General features: G+C 35.5%; 1 protein-coding gene across 2 annotated transcripts in view; it reads left to right on the forward strand.

Moving 5' to 3' along the window:
• Positions 1–577: 577 nt before the first annotated feature.
• kcc (solute carrier family 12 member kcc) overlaps positions 578–19,890 on the forward strand; it is a 393,149-nt gene continuing 373,836 nt past the window's right edge. For both annotated transcript variants that reach the window (XM_081754494.1, XM_081754500.1), the window contains exon 1: positions 578–906. In XM_081754494.1, the coding sequence (XP_081610620.1) occupies positions 729–906 (178 nt within the window). In that variant the 5' untranslated portion in view covers positions 578–728. The remainder of the gene's footprint in view (positions 907–19,890) is intronic.

Raw genomic sequence — 19,890 nt, forward strand, 5'->3', positions numbered from 1 at the left:
TGCATCGTAAATGACCCCGTCATCAGAACAAAATTTTATAGGGACGAAGAGTTAACTGCGTAAAAAAAAAAAATGTTTTGTATCCAAATTCTTTGTTTGGAAGATATAATAAAGTTTAAAATATTTGTTTATTTCTATTCATTGCTTCTGTTTCCAAATTTTTCCTGCACGCTCTACACTCATGTTACGTTCATAAATTTTATGATGTAGCCACACAGTAGGTGCTTACAGTTGAAAATATGGGGCAACGATAAAATCTTCAGCAATTTCTAATAGTTAAATGTAATTAGAGCTATTGTTATTAGCCAGCAAACAGGTTATGTTTTGTGTTGGGAAGACTTATGTAAAAGTGCATTGTGAAGTCCCTGCCTGCTCGTTAGCATAATCATTAAGAAAACAATGGATAATGTCCCGTCCCAGCGACGACATCCGATGGATAATAAAAGTCAACGTTTCCGGTAAATCGTCTCTCGTATAGCAACACTGGGACGCAAAATGTTCTTTGCATCTAGTCGGCAAGCGTCGGTTATTTCCGGGCCGTGTCGGTGGCGACGTCCAGCGACGCTTGCACGAACCACCGGGGTGTCTGCAGAGCCCAGCGTCGCTTGTCGATAACCACGGGCGCTGCAAAACTCTAGCTTTGCAGCGAACACAGGTGGACATTGGGAGCAGAGAAACAGCCCATCAGACAACCAGAAGGCCAGGGGTTGAAGGTAACCGCCTGGAAAATGGCCAGTGTGGAAGGAACGAGGTTCGTCACTGAGAAGGTGGCCGAGGATTCGGCCAGTGTTGGGGGTGGCAGTACAGGGGGAGGCAGTGGCGGCGCGGGTGAAAATGGCACGGGGGCGCCCGCTGCGACCAAGGAGGTGCCCGACGGTGACTGCACCCAAAGCGATGTGGAAAGAGGTAAGTACCATTCACTGTATCACTTTCATTTCTCTTACATACGGCATGAAAGGGGAGCATTCCATGATAGATATTAAGTATGTTTGTTTATTGTAAAATCCATCTGTTTTGAAGGAAGTAATTGACCTTCCGGTAAACAAAAACAGGAATGTAATATTCAACATTCTTTCAGTATTCTCGTCACATAAGGGATTGTCTTCAAAATAACACGATTGGTACATTGTTCTATTTTGATTCCCTCCCCCTCTCTCCTTTTTTTTTAATACGTTCTGCATACCAGTTCACATCTCGAGGCACTATATTTATACTCTGAAACTCTTCGTCAGCGAATTTCTTTACAAAGCATCTGTTGAAGAGATTTTTGCATGAACATTCCAAATACTCTCTCGCGCGCACTATATATATATATATATATATATATATATATATATATATATATATATATATATATATATATATATATATATATAATTAATTTTGTACTTTGGTTTATTGCTGCTGTTACTTATGGTTTTGAAGAGATTTTCGTGGCATGAAGAGTTCAAGATGACTTAACTGCAGAAAAGAAATAATTTTTTAAAAAAGCATTCCACAGTATTCACGTTATCTGGCAACTTAGGACCCATTCGACGCCAGGATTTTTGAATTGCAATTCCATGGTCATTGGATTGCTGCATTTAACTATTGAGCTCACGTTTGGTTCCTTTACCATCTCTGATTCACCTCTCATTGTCTCTTGTTTTTCTTGTTGAATTTCTCTCTCTCTTTCTTTCTGCATGAAACATCCTGGAAGTCCCCCTCCCCATCCAGCAACACAGACAGACGAAAAGTGAGGGGGAGAGGATTCATTGATTCAAGGAGTAGAGGGGAAGTGACAGAAATTACACAGGGGAGAATCTAAGTGGGGCAGTAGGGCCTCAGACCCCTTCACTATATTCTAGGCAGTAATATTCATCGCTACATGTAGTGAAACAAATGCCTATCTTCCCTTGCCTTACAATTGATCCTGATCTCATATTTTTAATTATTTCTTGATTCCTTTGATTACTTTATATTCACATTATTATTATTATTATTATTATTATTATTATTATTATTATTATTATTATTATTATTTGTAGGTAGTTACGACCAATTGCTATCGTTTATATTTATAATGATTCCGATTGACACAAAGAAAACAAAATTAACTTTAACAGAGGAGCTGTTATTTACTAAAGACTGCCTTATCTTCGGCCACAAAGCTATAAAGTTGAATATTTGAACCGGATCTCCGCATAACATAAGGAATATGAACTAACCTCTAGCTAAACATTCCGTACTAGAACTCACGTTCTGAAATGGATCGTTCGAATTTTCATTTTGTTTTCTAATGACTGGAACGGGCTTACATGTTCATAGTTGTAAGACTATTCCTTCGTGTAAATGGAATGGAATCTTTTAAGTTTTACGTCCCACGCTTATGCCGGTTAGGCTAAAGAAGACTATGATAATGAAAAATGAATGAAATGGTGGAATGTATAAAGTGGGAGGAAACGGGAGAACCCCGAGAAAGCCCATGCCTTTCTCCACTACAAAGTCTACTTGGCACTAGCTGGGATCGAACCAGCAACCCGACACAACAGAGGTGAACACTCTACAACTGAGCCATCGCGGCTTTCTTTGAAATAAATAAATATAATTATTATGCTGACTTTATCTAAAATTTAACGTCGCCTATGGCCTTTAGGTTAAAGGAAAGAGATAGATATTAGAAGTAAATGATAAAGCAATTCGTAGACCAAGAATGTGGAAGGAAACGGGAGAATCGCAAGAAAATGCACCAACTCATATGCGATGTGGGAGTCCTTGACTCCAGGCAAGTGCTCTTTCGCTGAGCTACCGTGTTTCCTTACGTACTCTGAGTACCTGATAATGTTGTAAAGTGTTTCTTACATATTTGAGTTGATTTTGAGTTTAACGTCCCATTCAGCAGCGAGGCTATATGAGACGTGGACCTACTGATTAACGTGGAATCCGAACCACATGAGCTCCCGCCGGGAATCGAACCCGGGTCTCCCACGCCATAGGCGCGTACGCTAACCGCTTGGCCACGAACGAGCTCGTCTTACGTATTTGAGTTTGCTTTCCATACTCTCAGGATGTATACCAAGATCCACTTTCTAAAATAATGCTTTCTAAATGTAGTCTCCCTCAAGCTTCTCTGTAAAGCGTGGTCAGCATCTTCAGCATTCATCACATACTACGACTAGATTCTTTACTCTTAAATTATTACAGTCCTCATGAACACAAATTTCTTTTGTCAGACGTTGTCTTACTCTCTGAAAGTGTCCCTGAACTAGAAATCTCATTTTTTATAACAATGACTATATATATATGACGGTTAAAGAATTTAAACTTGGTCATAACAATATTTATATATATGTCATAACAATATTTTCATTAATTTCGATAGTGTCTGAAGAAGGATATGCTAGATATCCGAAACAGTTACAAATTATAATTTAAAATAAAGTGGGTTTTAAGCTTTGGTCAGTGTCTCTTTTGTTAAAATAGAAATCTCATGTATAATTCATGACCCACCTCATGTTTCTGGGTTTTCATTAGGGTCTAATGTTATCTGTCCTTGTTTTCATTACACCCAGTGACTACCTGTCGAATCGAATACACGTCCTTCTACACACTACACACTTCTTGCAAGAAATTCCCTTAATTTTAATATCTAGTTTATCTCTAGAATGTTCCTCTAATTTCCAAGTCTTATATAACCTTCTGAAGCACGGAGAAAAGAGCTGGAAACCATATGTAACTTTACTGGTTTAGTGATTCCCATCTACTTAAGAAAAGAGAATGGAACGTGCTTTGGTCCATAACACTCACATGAAGTTCGTTGATCATAATTAATATGCAGAACCGAATTTAGTGTTTTACCGCATACAGGCGAAAAGGTGTTTTGCACACGCGTCTGACGTACAAAATGTTAACGCAAGAGACTCTGGAAAAGACAGTAAAGAAGATCATGCGATTATTATTATTATTATTATTATTATTATTATTATTATTATTATTATTATTATTATTATTATTATTATTATTATTATTATTATTATTATTATTATTATTAGTTTTAAATAGGACGTCAGCATCGAGGCCATTTGTCCCCGTCACGATGAACACAACTTCACAAACACAAACTATCATACAACATTCCCGACCCTTTCATTATAATATGCTTATCCTGATGTTATCAGTCGTCAGAGCCTCATTACCCTGCAGTATCCAGGACGCACTACGAGGAAGTGAGGTTGGCGTTTGGCCACTCACAAGAGAACGCTTTTTACATCCCAGAGGATCGTGCGAAAGGTACGAGTTTGCCTTTAATAATAATTAAGAGTATGGAAATATTTTCGCCTAGATGTTTATACAACCTGCAATTATCTAGTGTTTTGAGGGTTGCATATTAGCGTTACACGAAAGGCACATTTATGAATGACTGACTGAATGGGGCATGGATAGCCATTGTTAAACTCATCGTTACCCGTGATATTAACGAATTGACACCACTAACCAATCCTGTCGAGATAATCGTTCTACTTGTCTATTGCAAAAAGAGGCTGCGGTGGCTCAGTGGTAGAGCATTCACTTATGGTGCATGGAGTCTTTGGTTCGATCCCAGCTCACACCAAGTGAGCTTTGTGGTGGACAAACACCGTGTTCGTGGATTTTCTTGGGGTTCTACCATTTCCTCTCAGTTTCTTCATTTCACCGTTTCATTCATTCTTCATCATCTCTGTCTCCTTTAGTCTAGCCGGCATAACAATTTGGCGTAAAACTTAAAGATTTCATTTTTCTATTGCAAAGGGACAGAATACAAACAAAATTTGCAGAGTTATCATGTGACTAACATTACTACCAATGATTGAAGCCAATAGATTCCTAAAACAATTATTGCTTGGAGAGTGTTTACTCTGACTTGAATAAGGTTTAATATTTTTATTTAAAATTTGCATTTCTCCTCTTGCTTATTAAGTTTTCCTCCAGTGTGCATCCGTAACCTTTAATCTCAAGATTTCATTTCATTTATCTGTTGCCATAATTATGTCTTTCATTAACTACTGAGAAAGAAAAAGGAGAAAATCACCGAAAGATACCGTTCGTAATGATTCCGTGGGGAAATTGCCGGATAGTTATTTAAAAAAACCGTAAAAAATAGAGAAGGTAGCACCTAAGAAGGTAATGGGTACTAAAATCTAAAACTTTTTCTATATGCTATTTTCAGCTAATAAGTATGGTTTTATTACGTGTGACGTCATCAAGAAATGTCCAGAGAGCAGATATAGATTGAAAGATTAAACAGCTGAGGGGAGGTACTTGGGCGTAAACAGAATCAGTTTAACTGCCTTAGAAAATAGATAAATCATCCATTTTAGTCTCTTTCTTCTACGTCTTCTTCGCATTCTATATCCTGCTTCGTTTCATTTGAGTGTAGCGTCTCTCTGAGCTGTATGACACGTGAACCTATAGCTTAATGTAGGATCCGAAACCACCTGAAATCGAACCCTATTGTCCCGGACCGAAGGCGCATACGCTAACCATGTAGTCACGAGAGAGTTCATATTCTATTTGTTGAATATCATTCAATTTAAATATACAACATTGAGTCTCGCTTCTCAGTGCGAAACTACGATAAACTTCCAAACTATGGGAATTCAATAATTAAATTTCAAGTAGTACATCTATAACTATTGGTTGCAATAGACTAACAAGGTCAAAGGTAGAATATGTTTCTTGGACGCTGAATCTATATCAAAGAACCATTACTTGCTATGACTTATTGCTTTTGTTCTATGGCAATACAGATTGAAAACAGAAATAGTTAATTTGATCCAATTCCAGATTGAATAGATGGTAAAGATAGGAGATACAACCTACTTTTGGAAAGCTGAATCGATTGAAAAAAGCTGCATATCGATAATCTTACGTACGGTTTCTATTCTATGAACATCAGTATTGATACCGGAAGTAGTAGCGAATTTCAGCTACTTCTGGTTTTGACATAATGTTTGAGATAGTTGTGTTACGTTGCCTTAAGACGATGAATATTTGCAGAAAAACATTTCCTGCTAGTTGTTACCGTTTTTGTTCTATGGCGATAAACGTTGAAACAAGAAATGAGTAATTTGAACCACTTCCGGTTTGAATACACGGTTAATATAGAAGATAGAATCTATAGTTGGGATGGTGAATCGATTGTAGAAATCTGCATCTCCTTATCTCTCATCGTTTTAGCTTTGTCGAAATCAGCAATGAAACTGGTAGTAATATTTAATTTCAACCACTTTCCTTTTTGGTAGAGCTTTTAGCTATTGTATGTTGCCTTCAGACATTGAATCATTTGAAATAAAAACTTTTCTGTTTTCGTTTATGGCGATAAACCTTGAAACCAGAAATGGCTACCTTGAATAACTTCCGGTTTGAACAGAAAGTTAATGGAGGAGAGGAAGGCATCTCGATATCTCTTACTTCTTTTGTGCTGATCTTGTCGCCAGAAGGATGGACGGATAAAGTTGTTCTGTTCGACTTCCGACACTTGTGCATAACATAATTTGGAAGCATAATAAGTGGTTAAAACATTTGATTTCGTATTTTTAGAACAGTAAGGTAGAAATTAGCAATAAACAAGTTTTCTGTCATTACGTGCCTCCCAAATGAATACTTACATGATAGTTGTATACTTTGCGAGATTGGATAAACCTTCTGAGCAGGATTGGCTACGAGCTTAATCCAGAAAAGAAACAAGTAGAGCTTTTTCTCTAAAAATTAAAACTTAATTGCCCTTGTGTCTTAATTTTATAACTTTCTTTTCGTCTTTGTTTCGTTCTTTAAAAAATCCTAAGAAATCACATCGTACGCATTTGACGATACTAAGCCATCTTTAAAAAACTTTCATAGTAGTAGAGGTTGATGACGTTATTGTGGGGTCTCGACTTTTGATTTTTTTTAAGTTATGGATTTTAAACGTTAATTAGATGCAGAAGAAAGTAAATGGGATGAGACGGTTGAGCTATGTTGTAAATGCATTTTGTATTTATAATCAAAATTACTAAAATCAATTATGGACGATCTTTTTCCACAATAGGACAACGTGTGAGTTTCAGTTTTAGATCTAAGAGTTATCGTAATTAATATTTAAAGTCCGTAACACAATGGAACTCTCCATAATTACAATATGAATTCCATATTACAACTAAATTGATCATAATTTTTTTAGCATAGTATGAACCAATTACTTTCAAGGGTGGATCCTGTAATTTTTATATGGAGTGTTTATAATGTAAATCAGAAACTGGATATTTCGAATACTAAGAGAGAAGCAATCCCCACCAAGAATATTTCGCAATCGAGAAGTGTATCATCGTAGTTCTTACACAACCTTCGCCACACTACTTCTTATGTTCTCTGCGTTTATAAGTAGTATTTTTTTTAAAAGATATTTTTAAGAATATAAAATATCGCACAGTCTGTCCCATGGAACAATTCTTTAGGAAAATGATCCAACGAATAATCTTGTTTGGCTTCCAGTTACAATGAAAGAAATTAAATTGTTTGTTTGACCAATCCTTGCTGGAGGCTTTCTGGAAGTAAGTTTGGTGAAATAGTAGCTCAAGTAGTAGAGCGTTGGCTTCGCATTCGGGAGGTCGTGGGTTCGATTCCCGCTGCCGACCATCCTGACTGGGGTTTTCCAGGGTTTCCAGGCAAATGCCGGGATGGTACCTCCTAAACAGGGCCTGGCCGATACCTTCCCAAATCCTTTCCATTGTTGTTATTGTTGTTATATATCCAGTATAAAATGGCCTCTAAGCTGTATCTGGTGGTTGTTAAATAAATAAATGAATGAATAATAAATACAGTGATAGGAAATTCAACGCAGATCGACGTGAGAAGTTTGCTAAAACTTATCGACCACCTAAAACACAAATAACATGTTTACAATACATGCAAGATATTTAATCAAATACTGAGCGTTGACGAAGTAAGCGAACCAGTCTTCATGTTTGTTCACCTTATAGCCCACCTTCACTTTACACCCTCTTTCTTAACGCTATAGGTGTAAACATGTGCATTGTGTCCGCCTTCCGTAAACAAGGTTTTAAAAGGGGAAAGAGAAATATAAGAAAATATGTTTAGAACGTAGTTCTTTCTAATGTTGTTCTACGATGTTTTTTTAAAAAATCTATATCATCTCGCCAAACAGCGTATTGTTCCCTCTTCTATTTCAAAGCCACAGTGACAAAATCACTTCTTCTGTCCTCTATCTTTTATGACTTAAGTCGATTAATGCATCTCAAAGAACATGCACACAAACGCACGAAAATCCATTCAAATGATACTTGTATAATGGGAATGATTTTTTTGATTGATTTTTAGAAAGAAAGTGTCACGTGCTACCATATAAGATGCAAAATGTAAAAAATAAGATTAGATTTCCAATCACACTGAACTACTTCACAGTTGATAACATCTATAGGTAATGGTTCTTTTAGCCTCGATAGCTTGGAGGACTAAACGTTGAGTAAGAATTGAAGCAAAATATTTAGAGACCTTTCATTTACATAAGAAAGAAACGTTTCCTTAAGCAGTGTTTCAACTATCTTCACTTCGTTTGAACTATCTTGGAAGGTAGATCGCTTGTATAATCTTGTTAATTACTTATGTTGTATAAGTTTCTGTAATCTTGTATTCGTTATTTGCAAAGTAATAGTTGTCAGTTTGATGTTATTCAAATTGTAAGGATCCTTAATCGCAAGTAGGCCCTAAAACAGATTATAATCTTAGTACTTGTGTCTGTCCACACAACAAATCTTGAACGAAAGTGAAGTTTGAATTTTGTTTCTTGGATTATCTTACTCGAGTTCGTTAATGGGTTGACTTGAACAGAGGCTCTCTATTTTCCGTTTAAAATCCATGGCATTCCCTAGCTTGTATGCAACCTGCACAGTAGCAACGAAATGTTGGTTGCCTACAGTGAATGATTTGTAACTTTTCTTACTGAAAATATATTCCATAGACGTAATAGCTTGATAATCTTTATTATTTTAAGCAGAGTTCTGTTTATTTTAGAGTTTTGTATGTTGCTATGAGTCATTTAGGCTAGAATGCTGGAAGGACAGCTCATGCTTGAAGCTGGATTGGAACTCATGAGAGACATCCTAATGACGCACCGCAATCATAATGTCTTAGATGCAGGTCGACTTACGCATTATAAAAATGTTGATATCCCTATTGCTATAAAAAAATAAACTTTTGGTAGAACTCGGTTTTCTTTGTTTTGTATTATTTACAAGTAGTATGTGGTAAAGAATATGTGTGCCACTATTATGAAAGAAAAAACAATAACAAAATAACAATCTGCTCTAGTTAACAAGGTGATTGCCAACTGGTGTGTGAAGAGTCTTGTAAAGTGTGTCTCGAAATTTTAGAATTAAAAATCATAAAGAATTTGATAATAAGTTAAAATTTAATTTTGAGAGAGACTAGATCAGTCAACGCCTCCAGCGTCAACAACAATGAATAATACTACATAGAATCATTATTTCATGGAAACTTATGATCTTACAACACTATAATTGATCTTATTGATAATAAAAATTTAAGTAAGTGTTTGTGGTGATTTCATGGGAAAAATTGTTGCTGGTCAAAAAAGGATTGGAAACCACTGACATAAACAATACATAAATAAAGAACAATTTCTTCGACAAAAATAAAAGCTGTCAATTATTACTGGGAATAAATGCCATATGTTAACGGTCACAAAAATTCGTATTTTAATTATTTATTTTCTCGAAATCTACACATGAGAATTATGTTGTTAACACGATGTCCTCTATCGACTGATACACATCTTATCTTTAAACAATGATTTCATTATGCGAAAGATGCTAATTATACATTTAGGCTGTATGTCATAAATTGTTGTATGTATTTTAGTGGTGGTAAAAGAAGTATTTGGAGAGCTTCCAAATGTCGTGTTGGAGGAAATTGGAGAAGATAAAATGGACAGAGAGAGCAACAAACGAAGATGTTTTAAAACGGATAGAGGATGATATTTAAAACGAATAGGAAATAACAGAACAATTCTAGCCTGCATCCTTCATATAAAAGCCAATTGGATTGGACACATCTTGCAAAGAAATTGTCTTCTTCACACCATAAAAGGAGAGATGGAAGGGAAGCGAGGAATAGGAAGAAGAAAACAAGTGATCGATGATTTGGAATATGGAACAAAATATTGGGAATTGAAAGAAGAAGTTGCAGATCGAGAAACGTGGAAAAAACATTTCCAGGCCCAAATCTAAAATTAAAAAAAAAAAAATCCTCATTAGTTCTAGTACCTGCCAAAAGGCAGTAGACTTTAATAATAATAATAATAATAATAATAATAATAATAATAATAATAATAATAATAATAATAATAATAATAATAATAATAATGTGGTAACAGAGAACTTAATGAAAATAATTCATTGTTAGTTTCATTCCAATAAGAGCATGATTTTCGAACAGCTTCAGTTTTTAGTTTTCAGTCAAATTAGTTTTACGTCATTTTCTCGAAAACTACGCATTATTTTTTTTATTTATGCGTATCATTTGTTCAGCTCAGTACGTTCTATATGTCACATCTTCCGACATTTGTTTAGCTTGCCGCTAATAATTTAGAATTTGTTGAATTTTTTATGGGCTATGAATGAGTACAGATATTGTGAACCAATTTTCTGTATTTTTAGTAGATGTTCATAAAGTATTTAGGTATTATTTAGGTATCTTTACATTTTCGTGGCTTAGTGGTAGAGCGTTCACATTTGGTACGTGGCGTCCCTAGTTCATTCTCAGCTTGCGCCAAGTGGAATTTGTGATGACAAACAACATGTGCGTGGGTTTTCTGGGGCTCTCCCGTTTCCTTCTACTTTATTCCTTCCACTATTTCATTCATTTCTCATCATCACCGTCTGCTTTAGCCTAGCCGGCATAACTTTAGGACGTAAAACTGAAAGATTTTATTTTCTTCTAATAGGTCTAAGTTGAAAACATTAGTGAACACGTTCAACTTAAGAAACTTGGGAGGATAGAATGCCATTAGTTAATGCCTGGGAACAATGCAAACTACCATGTAATTCTCTAAAAACAAAACCAAAGCAACCCTTTCTATTACTTATACCAAAGACTTTTGCCCTCTTGTAACATAGCTACGGTTATGTAGAACTGATAAATTTTCAAAAATAAATGATTCGCGCTATCTGCCCAAGTGTGTCCTTTGTGCCTCGTCCAGGATTCATTTCCGGTGCCCAGAATACAAACCCGATTTCCACTTTAAACTGCAAATCCCATCTAATGATCCGTTCCAGAAAGAAACTGTACATTATAACCAATCAAATGTTGATACCTGCATTAATTTAGGGCTCTGGGCATGACCTTCAACTCTCCTTTCAAGTAGTGCATGTGAAGATATTTTTGTCTGGTGCTTGTTGCTTTGTCTGTTTCCTTGTTTGTACTAAAATTTAAAAAAAAATAATAAAGCATCTTGACAGAAAATTATTTTCTGAGAATTAACAAAAAGCTTGCTTCTTAATTAAAAGAGGAAATGCTTTCTTTCTCTGTGTTTTTCAATCATGTGATGTAGTGAATAAAATTCAGAATTTTACGGATAATTAACACTGACTTGTTTATGTAATAATTATTTATTTCATTAAAGGAAAAGTTCAGAAATGTTTGATCTCTGCTTTATCGAAGTTCAATTTAAGCTTATGATTCCACTAGCCAGTTCTTTATTACCATCTTTCTTATTCTTGTGACTAGAGTATATGCTTCTGGAATACGAAATCCTGTGTTCGAGTTAGGGTTGGGCATAATCGAACACACTTCGGTGGCTCAGATTCCACTCTAGCCTGTAGGGTTTGTCTTACATAGCCTCCCTGTTGATAACAGGCTATGGATACATTGTATCAGCCAATCGATGGATGAATAATTCTTCGTCGCTGCTTCGCTGCTTCTGGACCATTGCTGGGAGACAGAACAGGAAATCTTTACATTGAAGAAAGTTCTTATGTGAAACTTCAAATCATTAACAAATTGAGCGTTATTATTATTATTATTATTGCAAGCTAATCAGGATTTAAAGATTTAAGGGTGTTAAATTTCTTATTAGCCTATATAGTTTGAGTTTATTGATTACCAATACTGTAAAGGCTAGCACGAATCCCTGTGGTGTACGAATCCTGGGTTTGATTCCCAGTGAGACAGCGATAAAAAAGTTTAAAAAAAATTACGATGGTTCGAATGGGACCTTAAACCGTAAGACCATGTCAAATATAGCATCGATACTGAAGCGTCGGTTAACTTCAGCTAACAAAGATTTTTTTTTTTAATTCTTTAAAACAAACTACACTGTTAGTGTTTTGATTTTATTGGTTTCCCATTCAAGTACTTGTGAAAGTACTTCATTTTGTAAAAATTAATTGTTGGTATATATATGTTTTTGATATTTATAATCAAAATTTAATATTTAAATAGATATGTATGTTGAGAAAGGAAGAAACATTTAAATAAAATTGAAGAAATCAGTATAAACAAACCATTAAAAATGTCTGATTATTTCAAACAAAGTGAGAAAGAGAGGCGGAAATTCTTCCTCATATAAATCAGCGGGTGGCGCCTTAAAAGAAGGAAATAAAGTTCCAGATATTTTGACTGGAATTAACAGAACTTCTCATTGGGTATGTAATTCGCCAATCAGATTGAAGGAAAAGTTAAGGAAGGAATGGAAATGGTAGAGTAAGTAAATAAAACAGCTAAGATAGAATTCATCAGTCGTTTGTTGACGATACAGACTCACTTGGACTTTATAAAACGTTCAACTGATAACTATAATTGTAGATAGGCATGTGCAAAGCGGTATGGTTCAGCCCTAAGCCATGTGAGCTTGAGATGGACAATATTGTGCAACGCTTTTTCTGGGATTCGTCCATTTTCTCACACCATCTATATTAACTTAAGTTGGCAACCATTCTTCTTTCGACTCAAGAGTACAATGACGGAAAATTAATAATGAAACTATATAGTAAATGAAACGAAATAATCTGAAGGAAATGATGTAATGAATCAGGTCTGCGGATAAAAATAAATGTACGATTTTTTCCTTTTTCCACCTCTATGTATAACGTGAAGAATGAAGCTGACCAACATGATGATAAACTTGAATCTAGTTTAAAATTTTAGCTGTAAAAATATTTTCTATGACGTGCATTATGAAAAGTAAGGCCCTTGGTACCGGAGCATTTTTTTAAAAATTATAATTTCATATAGTTACAAGTATTTCTAGATGAGGCTGTAATTGGCCTAGACGTCTGAAACAAGAAGCAGGAAGCCATGAGTAGGGGAAAGATTCGCATTGAGCATGAGTAGACGATCTCACATTGAGCAAAACGCAACCTTAAGAAGGAAGTGGGTGGCAAGGAAACTGCAAAATGCCTCTCAAGCACACTTTTCATCTTGTCCTGGACTTCAGTGCGTTATAACTGGTCCGTCATTTATCTAAAGAACCCGATCCTTCAATGAATGCAAAGCTACAAAGTTTGGAATTCAAAATTCACTCAATGAGCTCCTCCGTGGCTAAGCGGTTAGCGTACGCGCCTTTGGCGCGGGAGACCCGGGTTCAATTCCCGGCGGGAGCTCATGTGGTTCGGATTCCACGTTAATCAGTAGGTCCACGTCTCATATAGCCTCGCTGCTGAACGGGACGTTAAACTCAAAATCAACTCAACTCAAAATTCACTCAATTCCAACTCAACTCGAATAAGGCGAATTTTGAATGAAACACTCACTGTACGATCCTCAACTAAATCGTGGCCAATGATCATCATCATAGGTATTCTGTCAAAATTAGCAAGTCACTTGGTGTTACTCAGAAGTTTCCATGCTTCACGGTCTTCAGCTCTCTTCGTAATCAAGCAAAAGACCCTCCAATGGCGGCAGAACCTACCATGATAATCCTGATTATTACGGAGTTTAGAAAGATTTAATTGTTTCTGTCGTTAACTTGAAAACATGCCAGAATTTCTCGTCCTGATTTCCTATCGCTTTTTAACGTTCTATCGGGGCCGGATCTGGATATAACAATATTCAGTGACCATGTTATGGACCTTCATACCCTACAACTAGTATTTCAGGGATCCAAAGAGGAAAATGCTTCACAAACCATAAGTTTTCAGTTTTTGACATATTAAATTCTTTATAATTGTTTAATTTTGTAGGTAAAATTGCTGAAAGAACTCTATTTAATAGAAACCACTAATATTAATAATTTTTTATATGAAAAAAATGTAGTGTTGTTGTTGTTCTAAAGCAGTTACAATCCGACGGTCGTAGCCACAGGGTTTGCTCTTATGCTGTTGTTCTCTGAGTATTAAAACGTAAATTTTAAATCCTATAATGAGTTAATGTTTACATTTAAAATACATTTTAAAGCCATATATTTTAGAAAGTACTGTTAACATTTGGTAGGTATTGATAGGTGTAGAAAGAAAGGAGTCGATATTTTTGAAACAAAATATTGTGCGGTCCCAATTATCATTTAAAAAATTGAAGTAGGATTTTACACATTGGAGATCTCCCTCTATTTGAAGAGTTTCAGAATTTTTGCCCTCGAATAATAGTTGCCTTGGAAATAACAAAGTCATGTAGATATTTATGTAGGTAATAGTAAAGTGCGTAGGATATATATTTGGTTACGAGAAGGCAGAAAAGAAAGAAGAGCAAGCCTAGTACGCCACTGCCGTATTTCAGTGCACAATGAGTACGAACCATAGAGCATTAAACATTAACAGATGGGAATTCTTGCCAAGCAGAAAATACCAAGTAAACCAAACAGAAGATATGAGAAGAGGAACATAGTAAAAAGCGAAGATCAATAGACCAAATGCGTGGGTTCTCACAACCGTCCATAGCAACCTAACATTGTATTTTGACAAGGATAGCCAAAGCTATACATAGCAACCAAAGAATATTTCTTCTGACATTGAGAAAAGTAATTATTACAAATAACCATACATTATCTACATACACAAATAATATTTTCGATTTAGTACTAAGGTCTAATTGATCTGATCATGCTTGCAATGTACGAAATTAACTTCATGCACCAATTTGGCTTTACATAGAGAATACAAATTATACTTGTTTTAAACAATTGAAAGCTTTTGAGTAATACGTACCTTGATATTCAAAATCACGTGTTTTCAATTGAAGGGCTGGTCGCAGATCATAGAGAACTGACGCTTCGAGTTGAGCATCCTTTATGCACCAAAAAGAAAAAAGGTTATTTCTATGAATCGCACAATATATATATACACATGGACCGATCACTAAATTACGGCACCTATCTAATCGCGTGTGGATTCTACTTTAGCCTTCGTTGGCGTGGAAGACCCGGATTCGATTTCCGGCGGGAGCTCATGTGGTTTGAATTCCACATTAATTAGTAAGTCCCGTCTCATATAGCCTCGCTGCTGAAACAGACGTTAATCTCAAAACCAACTATAGCCTTCCATACAGGAGCGACACGATGTTGCCAGAATATTGTGAAATGTTGTTAGTCCACCGTTATTGTGGCCAAACAATATTCGAATATTGCGCCCTTAAGTGGTGATTTGAAGGTCTAAGTGTCTCGAAGGACTGAATGTGCCTTCCGTGGCAACCCTCAAGAGCTCAACGAAATGAGATTTGAGAAAAAATGGAAATTACGTTCTGTTCCTGGAACAAAATCTGTACAATCGAGGTGCACTATTTTCTGAAAGAATGCCTGTGCCATTTACCTAATTTACAAGGATATTCCGGTACCGGACAATAATATTGCGTTCGTCCACAACCACCAGCTCACCTAGGTATGGAAACGTAAACCTATCACACCCGCTACTGTTGGTCTGCAATGTTCACGCCATGCAAAAAGGTTGCAGCGCCTTCAACAAACACTCACATACCAGTTGCGACCTATTACATCTTCTTTCAGCCTTCTATCGTTCAATTTGCATGTCCATTATAGCAAGTGAGCTTATTGGCGTTGTAAAATTCAGTGAGAAGAGACCACATAATATGGCCACCAAAATCGAAATGACAGAATTCCGAAAGTAGTTCATACTCATATGTAGGTACTCACAAATAATACACAAACAATTCTCACAAGTTCTTGCACTCGCTCATACGATGACATTACACTAATATTCGCTTACTTTCACTGTCGGAGTAAGAGGAGCAATACTTTTATTTGAATATTATGTTTTTGTTTTTTTACACACGAATTTACAGTGTCGATAACGATTTGTAGACTGGAATGAGTAGCCTACTCTTTAATGAAATGGTAAATCGCACTGTTCTCGAATCAAGCGATCGAGGTTTCTCTTAATTACAACATTGTAGATGTAGCCAGCTTTAATGAGCTTTTCCAAAGGATGCCGCGAGTTGTAGGCAATCTTCTTTAATTAATTTTATTTACTACTTTCCTGCGCCTACCTGATTTTTTTAATATAACAGTTTATAATTTTGCAGTATTTCTAATTATTTGGCTAAAGTTTGTACGAAATGCATCGCGGCTTACCAACATCCGCAATGTACTGAGAGCTTATTAATGATATATCACCATCTTATTCCTCCAAATGAAAATTTGCCGGGAAAGAAAGAAAATTTGACGATCGAGGAGACTACTTTGACCATTATCATCAATCTCCTAGTTTAAATAAAATAACCATTTTTGCTATTTTTTGACTCTCAAAAGACAATGTTTCTGCCAAAAGATACAAATAAAGTGTGTTTTAGCCTTAAAAAGAAGCCACACGAGAGATGCAAAAGTTTATATACACGAATTATTTAAGTAATCAAAAGAAGCGGCTAAGGATTTTTTGCGATTCTAGAAAACTTTTGCAATGAGAATTGTGGCGTCCCCTATTTATGATAATTTGTGTTAGGAGATCGTTAGAATCACGGAAAGAGTATTGTTTTACGGCAATGCTCCACTGAAATAAAAGTTGATTATTGAAGGACGTGAATGGCTGTAAGTAGGAGAATTAGCCATTCTGTTAATTATTTAATTTCAGCGAAAAGAAATCCCTCTTTGTGCAGATTCTGGAGGAAAACGTATTGGAAAGATTTTTCTTCTCTTAGAAGTAGAAATACTGAGAGAAATCTTCGTCTCGGAAGAGATACTGGCTCATTACTAATCGAGAGCATTTCAACTTTGCCAGTATTCGCAGTTTACCTCTGGAGTCTCTCTTTTCACGCTCCACGGTCTGCTTACGACCAGTTACTATGTATGACCCATCGTAAATTAAAAGTGACCTAACTTACGGGAGTAGAACTCAATACCAGGCGCAGCATAGAAAAATCCACTGTTTCTTCCAATAGTTCTTATGTTCAGATCGAGGCTACATGTCCATTTGGCGTAATAAAGAATCTTCGTTTTATAATATGTTCCCTCATTTTGTTCTGATGCTTATCATCAAAGACTTAGAGGACTGTACTGTATTGGTCATAAAATAATCTTCCGTTTTTATCCAAATTTAAAGAGTAAAAAGTTTCCCACCATTTTCTTATTTCGGGAAAACAACAGGCAAATGCCTAATTATAGTTTTCCATAATTGTATTGTAATACACTTTAAAATATACATACAATAAAATAATAATATGAAAGCAAAATATACGTTTTATACACTAAAATGTACATAGCACGATATAAAGAATACATCAAATTTATATAGAATGAAAATGTCGCTTATAACTAAAAATATATATATATACCTGTGTGCCCTTGTGACATCTTGTTATACAATAAAGACATTTTTGACAGGTAGTACATCCAATGCATTAATCCTTTACGCTGAGATGAAATATGCCATTATGGGGCCTGCTTCCTCTATGTGGGACGTAAATTTTGATTTCTGATAAATATTCTGAATCTATTGCACTATGAATTATTTTATGTAAGAAAGATAAAATGAAATGAGTTGCCCTGCTTTCAAGCGATTGCAATGAATATTTGTTTCGAAGATCATCGTAGTTCTCAAATTTTGGATATATCGCTGTTTCTTTATGTCAAAATGCACACAAATTTATTTGGAATGTTTTTCGATTTTGTTTATATATTTTTTACTATTACAAAATCCCATATTATCGCTGCATATTCCACCTTAGACCGTACATAGGCAGTGTATAATGTTTTGAGGACATTAGTGTTAGAAAATCACTTCCTAATCTCATCACAAAGCCAACGTTCCTAAAGGCCTCACCAACTACTCTGTTGACATGAATATCGAACGATATGTTTGACTGCAGAGTGACTCTAAGATCAGTAACATAATCCATTCTCTCAATTGGCGTTTGATTAATAGTATACACATTGCGTACATAGTTCACTTTCCTGGTGCATGATACTACTTTGGGTTTTTTAATATGTAGCACCAATTTGTTTGATTCACACTATTGGGAAATAGCATTAATGTCACTTTGCAAAAAAAAAAAAAAAAAAAAGCGTCTAATTGCGTGGAGATACTGTAATAGATTTTTTTTAGATCTCAGCAAACAATAGTTTGTGGGAAGATGTTATTATAGGTGGTAAATCATTAACACATAGTATAAATAATAGAGGTCCTAAGTTCGATCCCTGAGGCACACCACAGTCTACGACATATTTCTTAGTTAAAATATGCTTGTATCGAACGCGATGTTTTCGTTGGCAAAATAAGTTGTTGAAGGTTTTGTGAAAAATTAAATGTCACAAGGTTGCTGAAAAATATGATTAATTAGGTCGAACGCCTTGGAGACATCTGTATAAATTACATCTAGTTGCTCCTTTTTATAAATTTGATTAGCTATAAAATGTGTGAGTTCTCAGAGACTGGTTACAGTTGATCTCTTTGGCATGAAGCCATGTTGAAAGAGAAATATTATTGACCATACATGCGAGTAACTTTTTAACTCGTATGAAATGTAGAAGCTATTGACTTGTAAAAAGTAACTTGTAGGAGATGTTCCAGTATTTCTGAGCAGCCTTCAATGACGTATGATGGTGTTTTGTCCGGTACACAAGATAACCGCGGTTTAAGTTCTTTAATTGCATTCTTAACATTTTCGATTTCTATAAAGTTAATGTTTAATTTATCCAGGATTTCCGAATTATTGTGTTGCTGCATAGGAATAAGATAGTAGCTCTATTTATTGTGTGTCATTTGAAAATTTGCCATAAACGCGTCTGCAATAGCAGCATCACGAAAGATATTAGTTCCCGAATTGCTCTTTTTATTCTTAACATACGCCCAGAAAGTCTTAGGATTATTTATAATATTGGCCTCACAGTTGTTTAAATATATATTGTATGCATTAGAAATTTCGTTTTTAGAAAGAGCTCTCAATTCTTTAAATTTATTGTAGTGAAAAAGTTTGTCCGGAGAACCCTGCTTCTATTTCTTATGGTGATATGATTTGCCCTTAATTAATCTAATTATGTCACTTGAAACCAAATAGAATAATTAAATCTAGCTCTTTTTCTTGGAATGCACCGGTCAAACATGGAGTAAAGTATATTATAGAAAGAATCCATAGAGCCGTCGACAGTCAAACTATCTGTGATAGGTTCCCAATTTGTTAGTGATATTTCGCGGTATAATTTATCAAGGTCGGCTTTAAAAAAAATAATCTCTTACTTCGCTGTTGTTTGTACACGTAACATTTCTAGAGTTAATAGATTTCTGTTGAATTAGGAGGGCTGGGTGATGAGCATCCTCCGGTAAAAGGGGAGGGTGTTCGTGTATGACTTGTACGCTAGTAAGGTTCGAGAGTATTAGGTCAAGCGTTTTGTCGTATGAGTTTTTAATATTATTGAGGGTTGGTAAATTACAAAAATTCATTAAGTGAAATAATTATTGACAGGTTCCAGTAGAAGTT

This window comes from Thermobia domestica, chromosome 1 (genome assembly GCF_964235325.1).
Source record: "Thermobia domestica chromosome 1, izTheDome1.hap1.1, whole genome shotgun sequence".
Lineage (NCBI taxonomy): Eukaryota > Metazoa > Arthropoda > Insecta > Zygentoma > Lepismatidae > Thermobia > Thermobia domestica.